Source organism: Tauraco erythrolophus, chromosome 8, assembly GCF_009769465.1.
Source record: "Tauraco erythrolophus isolate bTauEry1 chromosome 8, bTauEry1.pri, whole genome shotgun sequence".
Lineage (NCBI taxonomy): Eukaryota > Metazoa > Chordata > Aves > Musophagiformes > Musophagidae > Tauraco > Tauraco erythrolophus.
In genome coordinates this window covers 16,912,802-16,931,657 of record NC_141472.1, presented here as the reverse complement: position 1 = coordinate 16,931,657, position 18,856 = coordinate 16,912,802, and the positions used below count along the sequence as shown (strand labels likewise).

Sequence of the window (18,856 nt, the reverse complement as noted above, 5' to 3'; positions counted from 1 at the left end):
GTTTGAGGGCTAAGCTACAGTACACAGTATGCATGTGCACTGTACAGAAAAGACCAGATTCCTACAGGACTTCGTACCTGTATTTTCTTAGCTGGGAATAAAGAGGTGTCATACCAAGCACAGTAGAAAAGAGCAGAGCAGAAGTGTTTAAGTTCAATCTTAAACAGCAGGAAAGAGTCTTAACTGTTGGTGTTCTGCACAACTTTAACTTCAGAATGTTATCCTGTTGCAAAATAATTAGTAAAGCACAGCCATTTAACAGGCTAAAAAATAAATACTGCAATGCATGTGTAGGTATTTAACAAAATGCCTTTACAATTTTGGACAAGTGAGAGATGCAGATTTGATTCTGAAATCAGGAGGACAATGGCAGCAATTTCACTAAGCTCACAGAACAAGTTTTTCTTCCAGAAAACAGTTTTCGGCCCTTCCTCAGAAATATTTTTTCATTGTTTTCATACTTGCAGAAAAGCAGAAGAGCTCTGTTCTTGTGAATACCAGTTTGGTTTATCAGAGGTTATACTACAACACCAACATCTGAATGCATGGGAAAAAAAAATTTCCCTACCTGTGCAGAAAAATACTGTGTGCATAAACATGTAAACACTTTCTTCTACAACATAGCATCTCAGGGCACAATTTCCTTGTATAATATGACAACATGACAAAAACATGAAACAGTATGTGACAGCAGGCCAGGTTCATCTTAAATTACAGCATACGTGCCCTGAAAGTTAGAATTAACTCCGGATCAATCACATATAGCCAGCCTTCACACTGCAGGAAGAATTGAAAACAGAGTGCCAGCAGCTGGCAGTGATGATCTGGGAGCTGGTCTCCTGCAGGCCCTCAAACAGCTTACAGTTTACAAGCAAAAAAAAAAAAACCAAAACAATCTGTAATCTGCTGCTGTAACTATACTGGAATCAGTGTTTTTTTCCTCACACCTACCTTTTCAGCAAGAAGAGCTTCCTAACTGCAGTAAACTTTTGAATTATTTTGTCGCTATGCCAAACACAAATAACATACAGGACCTTGTGATATATGAAGTTCCGATTTGAAGACCAAGTCCAGGAAACCTCTCTCGAAACTGCAATTTCAGAATGCCGTGCAGGTAACAAAAGGCTACACACTTCCAGGGAATGGTAGGGAGTAATTTACTGCTTCATCTACAGGCACTTTCTTACCTGTTTTGGGGGGTTCTCGTTTTTAACTTCAGCAGTGGTGGGTTTTGCCTCTTTCTCCCACCTTCTCTTTGTCAGCTTCATAGATGAAGCACTGCAAAATCCTCAGAGCTGAAAGCAGGATTCTTCTGTTTCTGGCAGCCAAAACACATCCTTCTGTAAGAATATCTTTCCAACATGATAATTGGTATAAATCAGCTTTTATGCTCTTCTCTTGCGTTCTTCTACTGACATGACTTTTTTACATGCTTGCTGTTTTCCCCACACAAGCCATCTTCAGCACTTCAAAGGTGAGGCTGTAATTACTAAGCCTAGACATCCCTTCTTCAGAATGGCAGGGAGATTTTACAACTCATCTTGCATATTTACATGTACACCCAGTTCTGCCATCCTAAGAGTATTGACTGCAATGGACCTTTCACTACCAAAGCTCTATTCTTTCTCCTCAGGACTCCTCACACCACAGCTCCTGCATACCTTGCATCTTCTTCCTCTTTCCAGAACTTATTTACTTAATAATGCTGTAAACAACTGGAAATTCGAGTCAGAAGACAGCTTGCTAAGGCTGCAAGGACTAAGAACTAGTTAGGCAGCCTTCAGACTAGGCTTAGAAAGAGCCTTCAGATTAGGATCGGAGACCCTACGTTAGCTAATTCTAATAACACAAGTTTACCTACAGAGATCTACAAGCAAGGCTTCTAACAGAAAAGCTATCTATAATCACAGAAAAGGATGTGCAATGAAAGCAGCTCCACAAATGACATGGACCAGCAGGAAAAGATCTCACCTAAGGAAAAACCACAGAGGGAATAAGGAGTCGGCTGGCTGCTAACAACTCTGCTTTCACATATCATTGCAAGTGACTGCAGGAGTTAAACTGAGAAACAGCCTCTGTAACTGGCACAAGCTGTGTGAACGAGCATGGTTTTGTAGGACCACAACCATGTGCCTTTGGAAACACTCAAGAACATTGCCTTCATGGTGTGTAAGAAACTAGCTTGACTTGGAGCTCTGCAAAGCTTAGACTCAGTGTGTAGGATGACAATAATTCAGAACCAGGGATATTTCAGTGTTGGTTTTCATCAAACTAAGCATTGCTTTCTGCCCCTGTGCACATCACTCGGCCCTGATGCCATGAGAGGCAGCAGGGGCTGGAGAACAAGGCATTGAAACAGGGTGCACGTTGGGCTCATTCTGACTCTGCTGCTCTACTGAATTACCAAACAAGCCCCCAACCCACTCTTCTTACATGATTCTGTCATCCTTTGTCTTTCGAGAAGCAGGCTCTGCCTCCAGGCACACAATACAGACAAACCTTCTCTCACCAAAAAATGAGGTGGTTTATTTTTTCAGTTCTTTTTGTTCCTTACAGAGATCTGACAACAAACCAAGGCTCCACAGCAGGAACTTGGAGACCCTAGATTCCTGTTCTGTTGTTACTTTAGCACCTTAGTGGCAATACTAGGCTTGTATCAGTGTATAGTGCAGCTAGATCTTGAATCTCTAGTGTGCCAGACTTCCAGTTCTGTGTCCCAAAACAGGGAAAAATGAGGGATGGTCTGGATTTTCCCAATAATTGTGCAATGTTACTTGTATCTACACTGACTTAAAACCTTCACGCTAAAACTGAAGTACCCCTTGCCGCTTGTGTATCTTAACATTAGGACACCATACAACTCAAACTGAGACATCAGAGCATAGACTGAGATGGTGAATCCCAACTTCCCACACCCTCCCCCACCCTCCCATCAATAGCAGTATTGTTCAAATCAGAGTGGTAGTGGGGAAGCTGACCATCAGTTACATCAATGGAAAACACATGCAATTACTGTCTTGTTTCCCAATACTGATGACTTCGGTACTGATCAAAAGAAGTTTCGGAGGCATTGGCACTCCCACTTGTAAGTATTAGAGAAATGTTGTTCTGATAACTCTGCATTATTCATGCTTTTCAGCTTTGTGCCAGAAGCCCCTCAAGTCCCACCAGTCAACCTTACACCAGCATAAGGCAGCATTGCCTCTGAATTGAGTATCCCACCTTTTGCCTTGCTCACCTCCCCATGGTGGGACAGCTTCTGATGCAGTGTCATACTGCAGCAGATAAAAAAAAACTCAAACTCACCTGGCAAAGTGGTGATGGCACATAAAATACGTAAAATCCTTAAGTTTCAGATTTTGAGTTTTATATTCTAGGAACAAGTCCCCTTCCCAGAACCAATCACATCATTTTTAGCTTTAAGAGAGTAGGCTACTATGTACCAGGTTAATACGAAGCAATCAAGTTACAACATTAATTTGCAGACCTCCTTGGATGTTTTCTTTATCTAGTCCGCTTAAGAGGAGACTATGGAAATATCTGGAGATTTTTCCTGAGAAATGTGTTCTGCCTCTTGGAAGAACTGGGCCTCAGCAACACCACTGTCTGCTGGACAAACCAGCTCCCTCTCTCACATAGCGCTGCGTGTTGAAAAGCAACTGAGGAGAAGGTGGGAGAAGTGCATGAAAGGTTATTTGCACGTTCTACTGCCACCAGCCTGGAGAGCTGTCCAGAGGTTCTGCTCCATTAGAAGAGACTAGCTGCAAGGTACAGAGACATGACAGGTATGCTTACACTGCACACAAAGCCGGCAGCCTCCAAGAGAGCAACTGCTGCGGAGCAAGCAGAGGGCTTCGCCTCTGATCAAGAAAACGGGACGCTATGAGACCTAACTGCTCCACCACATGGAATAGACTCAGGTATATTTTAGTCACTTTATTTGTATCTATATACACTACATTTTGATCCTCCAAGTAGTCAAGGCAGTTATTCTCAAATAATTTAGTACATCAATTTTATAAAATACAGCTGAACCAAGATAGATTAGAAATACATACATTATGGTACATTAAGTGCTTTGAATCATGGTTAGTCTGGCCACCTGCTAATGAGCAATTCCTTTGGTTTCGGTCATTCTCAGAGGAGAGTCCACTCCACAGGTAACTCCCCTGAGACCAGCAGAGCTACTCAACCAGCAAGAGTCCCTCATGTGCTTTTGGAGGACAGAATGCATCGCTGGGCCACTTCAAGGCATTCCACCATCTACACAATGACTCAAAGCAAGTCATCACTTCTGACTGGGACAAGATTTAAACGTTTGTCACAAGGCCTCCGATGAAAACAACAGAAGAAAGAGAGCCTGTGTAGCTCCCAACAAATGCAATCTACATGTTTGCAACTAGGATTTGCTTACACAAATATATACTAAACCCGTGTTATAAAGAAATTAAAAAAAAAACCTCAAAGGGGTCAAGTAACATCTAGGTTGTTCCCCTAGGACATCCTTAGGCATGCTGCAGGGACACAGGCCTAACAGCCCCACAAGTCTTCTGCATGAAGTATTGCTCTCCTTTTGAGAAAGTCAGCTTTGTAGCAAGTGAAATGCCAGGACAATTCTTATTCTGGAAAGGGAACATTTGAGGAGATCTGTTCAACCACTGGGATTTGAACTAGAAATGCTTACAGCTTTACGTCACATGGCACCCAAAGATGTCCCAATTCCAGTTGATTCTGCGGCTACTGTGCTACGCATGACTAGTGGTTTGCTATTTACTCCAGTTGTGATCAGGACTAGTCTATCAGCCACATCCTGACCCAAAGTCAGCTGTTGATGCCAGCTCAAAAGGAGACTCCTAAAATCTCTCCAACTGCTATAACTTCAGCCCAAGGTAGTCACGATTCACACATCTAGGCTCTGCATTCACAGGCTGCAAAGCAGCTGGCCAGTGGAAGGTTCTCTCACTTTTACAGTGCTGAGAGCCTCATGCTGTCATGTACAGAAGAACATTAGCTACAGTCAGATGATCACATTGCTTTAGAGCCAGCTGCTTGAGACTCTGGAAGTCAAGCAGCATAGAGCGGCCACACATCACTGGAGTAAGGGTTACTGGTGACAGGAGAGGGCTAGTACATCACAGCTCTACATTAGCCTAGTGCAGATGCCATGACACTGCCGATATTCATGCTCCATCGACCAATCCACACACTGACAAAGGTGGAAGATAACATAACCAGCTGCTGTTGGGTCACCTTAGCTGGTCAGGCAAGTCAAGTTTTTTCCCTGTAAACTTTAGAAGGGGAAGGAAGAACATATGTAGCCTTTAACTGGGACTGGAACAAATTCAGGCTGCATGGCATGCTCTTTCACATTGATGGATCAAGACAGAAGGTAGAAGCCCCAGAAGTGAGAGTAGCATTGAGCCGATAGACTGGCTGGTTCCTCTTTACACAAGGACCCCCCAAAGCTAGCCATCCTGGGAGTACATTTCAACAAGGGAAGCAAGGTGTGTCCCAGAGGTGGTCAGCTGTACCTCATACACTGTGTTGGACCGAAGGGATTCTGGGCCAGAGGAAGCAAGAAGTACCATGTCATCTTTCCACAGCACACATCACTGCAGCCTTCAACACTGCACCCCCAGAAACAATGATTACATTGTACAGCGGAAGTGAGAATTCTTCCATTTCTGCTGCTTCAAGGTTAGCATTTTTTGCTCATCCTCCAGTAGGGCTTTGCAATGGTGTGGGGAAGACTTCTACCAACACAAATGACTTGCTTCCTGGCAGCTTAGATCTGAGCTACACTGGTTGGCTTTGGAGCCAACAGTTCAATTCTCACTGCTGGCATTTTCTTTTCTCAGTGCTGCCCAGCTTTCACTCCTGAATAGAGCCACCACCATCTGCTGCAGAAGAAAATACTGAACGCAGTAGGAGTGAACAAAATGCACATTTCAATCTATAGTTACAGTGAAGATGGCATTACCAGGCAACTGGTCCAAACGAGCAAGTGGTCATAAAGAGCTGTACTGTCTCAGACTCCATGTTCATTTGAAGTCCTTCCATCAGGGACTGAAAGTCAAAAGACAGTATTCTTGCCTCTCAAACAAATAAAAAACCCTCCTATTTACTGGCCTATATTATAATGAAGCTAAAAAGTAAACTCATCATCTACAAAAACATGTAAAAATTAATAAAAATGGAAAGAAGTGCTTATTGTCATAACAGAAATTCACAGATCTCTGCACATCTTATCCATTATACAAGATACCTGTTAGTTCAGGTTTTTCTTTTTACAGAAAAAGACAAGTACATTCATCTCAGTGGTGCAAAAAAAAAAAAAAACAAAACCAACTAATACTGTTGAAGAGACAGTTTTTGCATTAGGACTGCACAGTGTGATGAGATATGGATCCCCATTCTCATCAACACGTCACAAATGCAAGAAAAACATTCTCCTGGCAAAGTTTCACCATGAGGTAAATGTGTTGTTTGAAAAGTCCTGGGGAACTGAAATAGATTTGAAGTGATCTGCCAGGAACAATGGTTTCAATAAGGACAAAGTTGTCACTCTAAGGCAGTATGCTTCATTTTGTCTAGCAACTTAGTGCCTTCTGCTAAGGAAAGGGTTAATCAGCTTCACAACTATAATTAATCAAGTCTTGTTAAATTAAAAGGTATATTTCATAGTTACCTGTTTCCAGGGATTCGGGCAACATTCAGATCAAAGTACTGTTTAGGACTGAAGGGATATGTTATGGGTTTTGCAGTAGCTGATGACTGACAACCCAGTTTTATGGGATTCAGCTAAAGTGAAATTATGACAGATAAAGACAGATTTGTATTGCAGTAATACAACTTAAAAGATGTAGTGACACAGAATTTTAGCTGTGGAGCTGCCTTTTAAAAAAAAAAAAAAGTACTGTTTACAGAACTCAGGAAAAAGTGAAGCTACAGAGCATAAGCAGGACAAGTTATTCATGGATCCTAAACAGGTCAACTACAGACCACTGCAACAATACCAGAACTCAGGAATTATCTTCATTCTTCTCTCACCCATACACACAGACAGAGGGGTTTATTTCACATCTGCAGTACCACACATCCACTGCAGAAACATGAGCTGCTCATACTCAACACCACTTAGGCAGTGCAAGACTTACAGAGATCATGTACTTCTACACCATCATGAACTGGACACTATCTGTTCCAGTGCTCTTACGTGGAGATAGCATCACCTTCCCTACTGAGAGAGGGAATGTCTCTTATCAATACTGTTCAGTGGTACCTTACAGCTTAGATCCTTAGTGAGGCTGGTTCATTTATCAGCCTCCAAGAGAGGATTAAAGTGCAACAAGCAGACTTCACGCTTCACAACATGACGCACGTGGTCAGTGTAGACCTGGAACTACAATCCTCTTGCTTACTGCCAGACAGATCGCAGGAAGAGAGTGGCCTATAATGTCATTGTCCTCTTGTGCTTTCCCAATATGGGCTGTAGCTTAGCAATTCAGGCCCAGTCCTGTCCAATGGTCTGGCACCATCAGGAAATATTTGTCCATAGCTTCACAAAACCTGGTCCGGTACAGTTCTGGAGAGACCACTGTTGGCATCTTACCTAATGGGTGAGAGTCAAGAGCAGTCAGAAATGGGCTAAAGAGTATACTGCAGTACAGACAGATGTCACATGAAATTACAACACCAGCATAATCATGAAGGCATATTGTACATGAAAGGGTCTTGGAACGAACAAGCATTATTAGCTGCCTATTTTTTTAATTTATTTTTATTTTAAACATTTAGGAGAGAAGACAGATCAAGGTCTGGACCTCCAATACTGAATTGAGATACCCGAAGTTGGAGGAATCATCTAGGCTTTTTACATCAGCCCTGATTAGTATGTTTCTTTTCCTCTTCCCCTGTTTACAGGTCTTTGAGGTTTTCTAGCAGAGATGGAAATTTCTCCCATGAAGAATTTCACTCTGTGGACATGCTCTTGTCTTCTCCAGACACCTGAGCAGTGGTACATCGAGTGTTCCCCTTCCCTTCTCTTTCCAGGCCTCCTACTAACACGTGGGCCAACACTAGGCAATGCTGCACAAAAGGTACTCTACTCGCTTCCATAAAGGGAACTTCTCAGCTCCTCAAAATATGGACTGTAATCAATCATTTCATAAGGATTCCTTCACACTAACAGCTCAGAGTATATCAGATTTTCTCGACTCACAAAACGTCTTCTGAAACCAGGCAGCAAGGTTTTTTGCTAGTATCTCTGTATGGATGACTAAGTTTGAGAGTAGTTGATAAGTAAGAAACAGAAGAACAGTCTGATAAATAGATGACTTTTACCCCATTCCCAGGAATTACAGTACTTAAAAGGTCAGACACAGAGAGAGATCAATGTATTAAGTTTACTGAAACTTGTTAGTCCTTCCTCTGTTCTGGACAACTCAATCTAGTGTTGAAATCTGCATGGTGGGGAAGTTGTGGCTTCATTAGCATAGTTATTGAAAGCTTCCAAGTAACAAGGAAACACCATCAAAAGTTTTGCTTTCATTCTGGACTTACCTTGTCCTCCCAAGATGCCAGTTGACTTCACAACCATTTCAAGCTTTTTGTCCCAGGTAAAAGTGCGAATATAGTCTGTTGCAATAAAATAAAATTAAATATCCACACACAAACCAGTCATATCTGCTATAACTCAAGTAACACTGTTCTAAAACATATTTACTTCCCCTCAAAAGGGGCAAGAAAGCAGTAGGTTCCCATTGCCAGAAGAACTTCAGTGTCTCTCCTGCCAGCTGCCTCACTTTCTGGAGTATTGATTATATTTGGGTAGGGTGAATATGGTATCTCAAAAGTCCAGCGAGACCACAATTGACTCTTCCTGCCCCTGCAAAAACAGACTGCCCAGGCATGTCTATTTTTATCCATGTTAGAGTTTCAAGGACTTATTTACAAGAGTCATTTAGCTGATTCTCATCCCAGAAACATATCAAGAACCCTCACTTTGCCATAACTTGGACACCTATCCATTTAAGCCAGTAGTACTCCTCATGATTGCAGCAATCTACAGATTTGGTAACAGAAAGCAAACATTTTTCACTTCACAATATGGGGACTGGAAAACATTCCCAGTGACCCTGACTGGAAGAGGGGGCTGCAAGGAGAAGCCTTAGAATTGTTTCCAAGCCCCTTTCAGAGAAAGCGTGTTCAGCCATTACAAGCACATGAACATTCTGGTATGTAAAGCTGAAGCTGCAGTTAAGTTTTTCATTACTGGGTATCATTATCACCCAACACTTGACTACAGCTGTAATTATACAATTTTGAATTTACCTCTTCTGGATTTACAAAAGGCCACCATAAGTACCCACAGGTTTCACCTCAGCTGTGCTTTACACAAAACTTATCCAGACCTGCTCATCTTACGGCGCATCCGTTTATCTGAACACTCTTTGAAAACACTCCCTTAAAACACTTTGGGACTGGTCATTACTTTGTGAAATAAATACTGTCACTTCATGCCCCAAGGCCCAGAGCCCCACACAACAGCACCTACAAATCAAATAGTCTTCACAGCTCCTCACAGCCCTAACTTACTTGTTTCCTTTATCACATTAGGATCTAAAATAGGTAGAGATTCTGACCTCAGATTCAAACTCAGTCCAAGCTAATGGTTTTCAGTTCCGCCCCTGCCACAAATTCAGCTTCGTAAATTCTCAGGGTATCATTTAGAGAACATTGTGACAGCCTGACACGGCAGGCATGTTCTCTCTTCTTGAAGATATTTGTGTTAAACAAGCTCCTTCAGATCATGAACAGCTGTTCTCACCACAGTGAAAGAACCGTTAGCATTAAATATCCCATAAAACATACTCTTTAATCAGGCAAGACTTTTCATAGGACAGCAAAAAGCTATGCACACAGAAGGAGCAGAGTTTCATTCCATTTACTCAAATATTCAAGAGTCTACAAAACTAGAAAGTAATAACAATTCGCAGTTCTTTGTAGCTGGGACTGCAATTCTCAACTGGAAGTATTATTGGAATGGCTTTCAAGCTTTATCAGAAAAAGAGTAATCCAGACCTCCTGGCTTGAGAGCTCATCTGGAAGCATTTCTGAGCTAGGTTTCAAGAGCATCTTATTTCCAAGAGTGACTTCCACATCCTGCAAAACGCCTTCGTCTCCAAGTCTTTTGCACAATATAAGTTTGCCTGTCTAAAGATGAGGCTCTACCTTCCAGTCACAAGTCAGAGGACGTGGCAAGGTAATTACTGTATTGCCACCCATATTACCCAGGTCAGACTACATGATCACAAGTGATACCATGACATTTAACTTCCCTCTTCCATCCCAACCAATATTGTTTCCCCTTAGATCTCCTCCACACAAGTTAAAATGTAAACAGCTACGTAAATATTACTGAACATAACTTTAAAGATTAAACACAAAAAAGTATACAAACAACCTTCCCTACTTCAACTGAAGTCAAAGTGTAGGTTGAACACCCACCTGACTGCTTTTTCATACTATCTGTGAGGCCTCCTGCAGATATTCTTAGTAATGCAAATGCTAACACAAGCCCATGCAAGAGCTGGAGAGAAGACTTCCTGCCTTCACTTTGAATACTCATGAGATGTGAGGGTGTATTCCATCAGGGAGAAGACAAGCTTTCCTGACACACATCTCTCTGCTGGTGGTACAGTTCTAAGAGTACTATAAATACCTAAACCAGAAGAAAGCAGTTTGACCAGCTGAAAGCAAGAAATACAAAAGACAACCTACCAATGATCCCAACAACCAACTCATTGTTGGCATCATCACGACCCACCAGCAGGGAATAGTCGATGATGAGGTGGCTGGAGAGAAACTGGGAATCACTGTGTATGGAAGCTCTCAGCACAGCCTTGCAATGGGAACGGATGTACAAAGGATTGTCCCGGACCATCTTCAGAAGGTTCTCATCCAGCAGGACTACATCACAGCTTTCCTTGCCTGTGTCTGTTTTAACATTTCTATTCCGGAGGGAGCCCTTCAGGTCAAAAACCTGCAAATGGAGAACAGCAATACTTTGTTTCCTTGTTCTGTGAGGTTAAAGACTTCAACATAACTAACTGCAGTGTTTGAGAAGGCAGCATGGTAGAGCAACTCTCTCCTTCTCCACAGGGGGAAGACAATTAACAAAACATTTTTGTACTACAAAAATCAAAGTTTCCTGAGTGGAGAGTAGCATATAAACCTACATAAAAGCTCTGTCACTTCAACTCACAAATTTAGGTAAGTTATTTCATTAATATTTAACCTAATATAATGGAAAAGGGGTGTCCCTATTTTTATACTGTATGGGTAAACTCAGTTTTCCAGCCACCTTCTACAGACTCAAATGCTGACAATAGTAAAGCCACTAAAGAAAGAGATGGGTCTTGCACGAAGCACTGTTTAACATCTGTTGGCAAGGCAAGAAACAGATTATCCTTAGGTTGGAAAGGATCTCTGGAGGTCTCTAGCCCAATGCCCTGCTTGAAGCAGGTCCTGTTAGAGAAGGTAGTTCAAGCGCTGTCCAGTCAAGACTTGACTAACTGGGGATAGAGTCCACAGTCTCTTTGGGTCTCCGTTGTAGTGCGTGACTACTCTCATGAGTTAAAAAAAAATAAAATTAAGAAAATGAAAACCCACAACATCATCCTTTACATCTGTCTAGAATTCCCTCACTTAACCTCCTCCCACAAATATCCTCTGTTTCAGGTCGGACACTGGGAGGGAAGGTGGAAAGAATTGATACTATCTAGTTTTAGAAGTGACATTTGTTTAAACTTCCTTTTCAGCATCAGCTCTGTACTTGAAGAGAATTTTCCCCCAGTCATTTTAAGGGCCTCATTCTACTGCCTCATGAAAGTCGATTTTCTTCTACTTAAGAGCAAGACTGAACTCAAAATCTTGTCGCACGCATGAAGTGGTTCAGACAGAGAACAGAGGGTTCAAAACATTGTTAGTTTCCCCTCCCTGCACAGTAGCTCACCGTCTCCGTCAGTGAGGCTCTCCTCCTAAAACAAATTAGTCTATAATCCCAGTTACTCCTTCTAAAAGCTTTGCAAAAGGTTTCACACTTTCCTAATTAGGTTGGCAATGCTTTCTCTCAGACACTGGAGATGCAGGGACAAATAAGACTTCCAAAAACCGAAGTCTGCACTACAGCTACCTGAACTAGCCAACACGGGCATCAAGTTACAGAGGATCACATAACAAGGAAACAGGCATGAACTGTCATCTTTGAAAAGTGCTAGATATAGACAGCACATGCAAATTTTAAAGGTTACCCAGACAGCTACTGGTAACCCTGCTCTTGCTCCCAGTCAGAACTGCACTGCAAGGGAATAGAATGCTTGGTTCTTACCTGAGCCATTTTCCTGCCGTAGAAAAGGTTTTCCATCACAAGTAGATCCAGCTTCTTTTCAGTGTTGTTCTGAGAGTTCTTGTATCCAATTCGGTATACCCCAAGGATTTTGGCCAGTGCTGTGGGCTTCTGATGAAGAGAAGGCATGGGGTAAGACCTCTGTATACAGGCAATCAGCAATCAAATACCAGAGGCACCACTGTTCTGTCTGACTGTGTATTACAGCTTAGAAGCTTTAGCAAAATTCCCACTTTTCATCTTAAAAACACATTATTAGAACAACTCATACCTCTGACGTTTTCTTTCAGTCAAATGAAAGGGGTTAACAGAAACTGTTACTAGTTTATAAAACACAGAGCATTGCCTAAAATAAAAGGCACTTTTTTAAAGAAAAAAAAACAATACCTTCTGCTGAACTGCATTAATGATGTAAGTGAAGTAGTGCGGAGCAAAGTCAAGGAACGACTGGACTTCCAGACGTGGCATCTGCTTCAAGATGAATCTATCATCTGTTTTAACATCAGACAAAGGCAGATAACTTACTGAGTTACACGCAGTAAGTGATGTATTAGTTGCAAGTTCTTTAGGACTGTCACGCAGCTGAAGTGGTTTGAAAAATTAAAGGACTACAATTCTATTAAATCCTTAGCTACAGAAGCTCGTTCCTAGAAACTTTTTTACTTCATATATTCTGAATTTCAGAATTTCAGCCTTTCTGGGTATCAGCCTTCTAGCAAATCAGTGAGAAGAGACTGCCTAAGGTAGATCTATCTCAGCAATATGGGCTGCTTAAACACACAACAGCAACAGCCTACAGACCCTTTCATTCAAGACCTGCTTTAAGCAGGAGTCTAGAATCGGCCACGGTTGTTTTTTTTTAAAAAAAATAAATCCTATAAATCAATTATAGCATGTGGGATTATAAGAAACACTGTGTTTAATAACCAGTTTTCCTTGAATTCTACTCAAGTTTTTGTTTTCCGAAGCCTCTCTAAGAGAGTACAACCCTTCTGTTCAACTGGCCTCCCTAGCTGCTACTACTGAAAAACAGAACTACACTTTATTCTCCTGCATGTACAAAGAGACAAATAATCTGATATTGAAGGCCCTAGAACAATCCACTTAGCTTTCCCTTCTGAGTGGCCATTTCACAGTCAGCAACCCTCTGGCTAGAGGAAATCAGGGATTAAATGACACACTAACCACCACCATCCTGAAATAATACTCTCTAATTATGAAGGGGGAAGAAGCTGCAGTTACCCCCAGTCACATAGAACGCAGCTCCAGATTTGCCACCTCGTGCCTGCCAGGGCATAGAGTGAGAGAGGGATCGGATGAAGTCCTCTTCACTGCTCCCCAGTATCACTTCACGCATCTTGTGAAACTCGCCAGCATAATAAATCCGGCAGTAGAACTTGGCATTCGCATCTGAAAACTCTGCAAAAAATAAAAGGTCTTCCTCAATAACAGCATGCAATACTCACTGACTACCTGAGATGGCACTCCGAGATTTTACTGATGTCTAGAAGAATACTATTGTGCTAAACATCCCTCTCTGACACCTATTGTACTTTTAAATCAATAGGACTTAAATGGAAAACTTACAGAAAAGTCAACCCTTTTTAGGTCAGCTCACAGTATATGCCATGGGAAAGTGTCCAGACAAAAGATAAGTTAAAAAAGTTTAAAAGGGGTATTTTTGTAACAGATTGATTACAGTAAGTAAAAATTGCATTGCTTTTTTCTTGCTGGGTTTTTACTTCCTACTCAATACAAAGAAAAAAAAAATTAACTTCAAGATTTCCATTACATTTGCATGAAGAATGAAGTTTGTGAGCTAAGACTTCAAGTTACTATTTACAGCTACTCACGGAGTTCCACATGGGGATTCACCAGCTGTTTCTTCTGTCCATCTCCTCCATCTACATCATCTGAAGGCATAAAGGAATCATTCAGTCAGGATTGTTCGTTATTATTACTGAGAAACTCATGTAAGATACTACTTGTAAACTCACATTACAAGAAAAACATTTTTTTTTCCAAAAATAGAGAGGGAACTATACATATGAACGTGGTTTGGGAGAAGTAACAGTCCAAGACGGAAGATGAACTCAACAGTCTTGTACCTTGAGGCTCTGCTCCTTGGTTTTCTGCTCCCTCTTTGCCCACCTGTCCAACCTGGTAGTAGGCACTGTCAGCCCCACGTAAGGTCTCTTTCTTCTGGGAAGACAGGTCTGGGCTCTTCCCTCCCGTGCCACGGAAGAAAGACAAAACGCCAGACGGTTTCTTTGCTAGAGTGAAAAGGGATAAAGAAGTTGGCTTTGGCATTTCCATGGGCAGTTTAATAAAAGCATGATTCATACGATAAGCATTCTCGATTCATTAGTCTAGACGAATGATGTCATTCAACTGTAACTCATCTGCTATTCTTCAGGCAACCAAGGTCCATCAGCTTAGCTTAGTGTTCTAAGTATCGTTCTGGAACGTTGAGTCATTTGAAAATGCAAGCCAAGCACTAGCGTCTTTAATATAATAAGAACCTCACTTCTCCATTTCAAAATATTTTAATTGCCATCTTTTTAAAGAAGGTGGTGCCAAAAGAGGTCAGAACATATTATGGGCATCATACCCCACTGAACAGGCTAGACAAGAACAACCCAAGGTCCACTACATCCTAACATATTAAATCAGGGAATGATAGTCTGATCTCATAAGAACCAGAGAAAGCCATCATGGGCACAGAATTCAAAAAACCAACACACACCCCCCTGCCCTGCCATGTTCTACATCATTTCAACTCTAAGACTAATCACAATTTCAACTCAGAATTAGTTTTCTTTGTTCTAACTTAACTTCAACAAGAGCTGGAACCCAGGTTAAGTGGACTTAAGTCGTCTAAGCTAAGATTAGCATCATGGATATCATTTTGGCAAAATCATCTTACGCTGTTCTGGTTCTGCATTGCGATTTGAAGGACCCGTGTTAACCTCAGGCAGGCGGACAGGGCTACTGTTCTTTGGTTTGCTGTCTGACATGCTGAAAGGAGAAAGAAAAAAAGTCCCAACAAATACTGCCACCTGAGATACTACTGCTTCAGTCCTGTACATTTATTTCCTCTCCATGCCTAATACTAAGTACTTCTAAAGGAAGAGGATACACCTCCATCTCCCTGAGAAAAACCTCTCAGGGCTCCATAACAACAGTTCCATCCATCACCACAGGAAAGGTAAGCAGGCCCAGTAATCCTGACCATGCACACAGGCAAAGGATCAGGTGACGGAGACAGCACCAACCCTGACATGAAATGAAAACTCAGATACTAGAAGTATGTGTTGGTTACATGGAACATATCAGATTCCATCAGAAAGCAGAGATCTTAACAGAGCCATATTTTGAGGGTCCCTCCTCATCCTAGTTTTGGGTTATTCACTACAATTCCTGTGCGTTCGTTCCGTATACTGTAGTGCCTGCATGTAACCTGTTTGGCTGTAGTCCTTCTTCAGAACTGTTCTTCAGAGATGCTTTGGACAACTCATCCAGGGCATTTCTGTACTCCTTGCAACTGAAGGTAAAAGGAAAATAAAAACAAGAAAAAGAAAGAGAAAAAAAGTCAGCTGTTCTGTGGGAGATTCTGTAACACCGACCTAAAGATTCAGTTCAGAGACAGTCACAGGAAAAAAAAAAAAAACACAGTAGAAAAACCTCTTCTTCGTTTTTTTTTTTTTTTTTCATACAATTAGAACTTAGCTCCCTTAGAACAGAAGCTGCTCTAGATCATACTGCAAGAAAAATCTCCCTTGTTTCTTCCTCTCCCATAGTTTAAGAATGCGCTGCCTTGTGACATGCAAACCCCAGGATTTACTGAAGCAGCTGGTCTGTAGAGCTGAGTAGTGGCAAGAGCTGCTATGGCCAAAGGTAGACAAGGGACAGACTGCAGTATGAACAACTAACTGCCATTCCCTAGCTCAGTTGCACTTCCTCCAGGTGGGAGAGCTGAACAAAGTTCAGTTGCACTTCTTTCTCTAACAAATATCACATTTCAAGGAACGCTACTAGTTCATTTTTGTGTACTAGAGTTCGGCAAGAAAAGCCCAAAATCCCATTGCAAGTTGGAAAACCTGCTTTTTATATCTCAGTAGCAAAAGGAGAGAACTTCAGCTCTGGCAGAAACTCTCAAGGCAACTGAGTGAAGAAATTCCGTCCTGCTTGTTCGCTACCCTTAGGATTTAAACATTCCTTGCACAGAAAAGCTGCAAAAGTACATGTGTCAGATAAACAGCAAAATCTCACCAGTACCTGAGAGCAAAAGCTATGATGGAGCTTGGTTCTTTCTCGCAGACTGCAATAGGTACACGTTCATGCTCATACATTAGGTAGTGCTTATCTGGGTCACTAAATGAAAATGACATAATAGGGAGACCGTTAGTAGATCATAGAAGTTTGTGGGGAAAAAAACAGGTTAAGTTTTGGTCAAAATCCAGATCTCATCACTGCACTCCCAGGCACAAGCTGCAAGTCTCAGCATGGAACCACAGCTCCCCAGAGCAGCTTCTCACAACAGACACATTCACAGCTATGTGGTTAAATCTAAACGGTAATGTGTTAGGGCAATCGGCACTTCAAGCAAGCTGCTTATGGCAGAAGACCAGCTCCAAGTTAGAGTAAGAGTCTATTTCTGTTTAGCAGCCACTGTTTCTAATGGCACCAAAACCTGCCTGAGCTTGAGCGTTCTGCAGTGTGGCTTGCAGAGTGAAGTTAGGGGACAAACCTGGACTCTTTTCTGAACAAGCAGTTTAGCACAGAAAATTCCCAAGACCGTCCTGGATTTCTGTAAGATTTTCTTTTACTTATCTGTACGGTCCAGTCACTTAAGTTTTACCTCATTAGCCCATGGCCTCCACTACTACCCTGGGGGTAGGATTCAGAAGTTAAACTCAGGCTGCCAAACGTTAGGCTCGTATCAAACCAGAAACACTACAAAGCACACAGACCAAGTAGCTGAAAGACTTTCCAGCCTGCCCATTTTCACATGAGGGGGAGACTTGAGGGCACATGCAGTAGCCATTGAACCTGACCTACACCCAGACAATGCCAATTTGAGTCCAACCCTTGGAAGAAGTCTGGAAGCAAAAACAAGAGGCAGGCATGTAGCTTTTAGTAAATCTTTGCTAAGGAAGGACATTGCTGCTCCCTCCCTGCAGTCATGAAGGCACCTTTCTCTTCCTCTTCCCCCCACCCCTTCCCCTCCCACAAGCATTCTGAGGAGGAACGTCTGCTAGGAGGAGGAGAAACTGGTAACGTATATGCACAAGGGTGGATCACCACAAGAAAAGCAGGTAAGGTACAAACACCTAGAAGAGACACAGAAAACTTCTTGCCTTGAGGAAGTTCTATAGCTTATTTGGAGGCAAACTCAAGTGATGACTTAAATTATATACTGAGCAAAGGAAGCATGCATGGCTCTGTTTGCAATTTGACCAGGCTGCTAATTTTGTACATCATATATATTATGCAGTACTTACAAGGGAAATGGAATGGGGTTATAGTTGTTTCCAGGCAAAAAGTTAGCCAAAATAGCTTTCATAGTAGACTTTTCCTTCACTTGACTGTCTGTCGATCCCAGTGAGTGGCCATCAAACACATCTGGAACACAGGTAGATTAAGTCTGCATTACAATACCAAACGTCAAGCTGTAAATTCATAACAAAGGTTGCAGACCACAGAGTTACCAGATTTGCCGATTCCTAAACAGATCCCATACACTTGCCACAGAGAAGCAAGAGAAAGAACACAAGACCACAACTGAACTATACCTTCCGAGCTGCTTGTTGTATCCTGTTCAGACAGTGTGTTGGCACCAGTCACATGCTCAGATACAACCTCTGGAGGGGTGGGCAGCTGAAGATGGGTGGAGCCTGTGCAGGTCTGACTTGATATAGTAGTCAGGAAACGATCCTCTGAGAGTATGAGGACAGTTAAAGAAGAAAGCATTTTAAGTGACTGTCGGAAGCGATATTGCTTGCTCCCAGGCCAAGCTACTATCGGTGTCTACTTTTGAGAAGGTTTTACTTAGAAAGCAGGTAGGGCCACCAAGAGCAAAGGAAAGGGCAAGCTGTTCAGTGTGGAACATAATGTCCAGAAGATGCACACACTTATATCCACTACCTTCAGTTCCCACAAACTCTCAGTATTCCTCACCGGTAAGAGGTCTCAGCACCCGTAACCACTTCACAAAAGAAGCAAGAGGCACTTCTCAAATTCCACATAGTTATTCAGTTATTTAGAAAGCCTCTGAGAGCTTTCTAAACTCGAGTTCAAAGGAAAAACCTTGCCGGCCAATTTAGTATCATTAGTAACTCAGCTTCATATTAGAAGCAGATTTTGCTTTTTATAATAGTAAGGCAAAAATTGTCTTATTTCTATCTCACACAACAGGGATTCACTGTTTCTCCAAATTACCAAACT

The 18,856-nt window shown here is 42.0% G+C and overlaps 1 protein-coding gene across 6 annotated transcripts in view; it reads right to left on the bottom strand.

The window, feature by feature from the left end:
• Positions 1-3,921: 3,921 nt before the first annotated feature.
• The window catches only part of PIKFYVE (phosphoinositide kinase, FYVE-type zinc finger containing), a 68,813-nt gene continuing 53,878 nt past the window's right edge, over positions 3,922-18,856 (bottom strand). For 5 of the 6 annotated variants that reach the window (XM_086615685.1, XM_086615687.1, XM_086615691.1 and 2 more), the window contains 14 exons: positions 18,205-18,348; positions 17,914-18,034; positions 17,383-17,511; positions 16,688-16,783; positions 15,870-15,953; positions 15,336-15,427; positions 14,518-14,682; positions 14,263-14,322; positions 13,652-13,828; positions 12,797-12,900; positions 12,392-12,520; positions 10,783-11,044; positions 8,563-8,637; positions 3,922-7,612 (listed from right to left, as the gene is read on the bottom strand). In XM_086615685.1, the coding sequence (XP_086471811.1) occupies positions 7,497-7,612; positions 8,563-8,637; positions 10,783-11,044; positions 12,392-12,520; positions 12,797-12,900; positions 13,652-13,828; positions 14,263-14,322; positions 14,518-14,682; positions 15,336-15,427; positions 15,870-15,953; positions 16,688-16,783; positions 17,383-17,511; positions 17,914-18,034; positions 18,205-18,348 (1,754 nt within the window). In that variant the 3' untranslated portion in view covers positions 3,922-7,496. The remainder of the gene's footprint in view (positions 7,613-8,562; positions 8,638-10,782; positions 11,045-12,391; positions 12,521-12,796; positions 12,901-13,651; positions 13,829-14,262; positions 14,323-14,517; positions 14,683-15,335; positions 15,428-15,869; positions 15,954-16,687; positions 16,784-17,382; positions 17,512-17,913; positions 18,035-18,204; positions 18,349-18,856) is intronic. The other variant, XM_086615686.1, reaches the window with a different exon arrangement.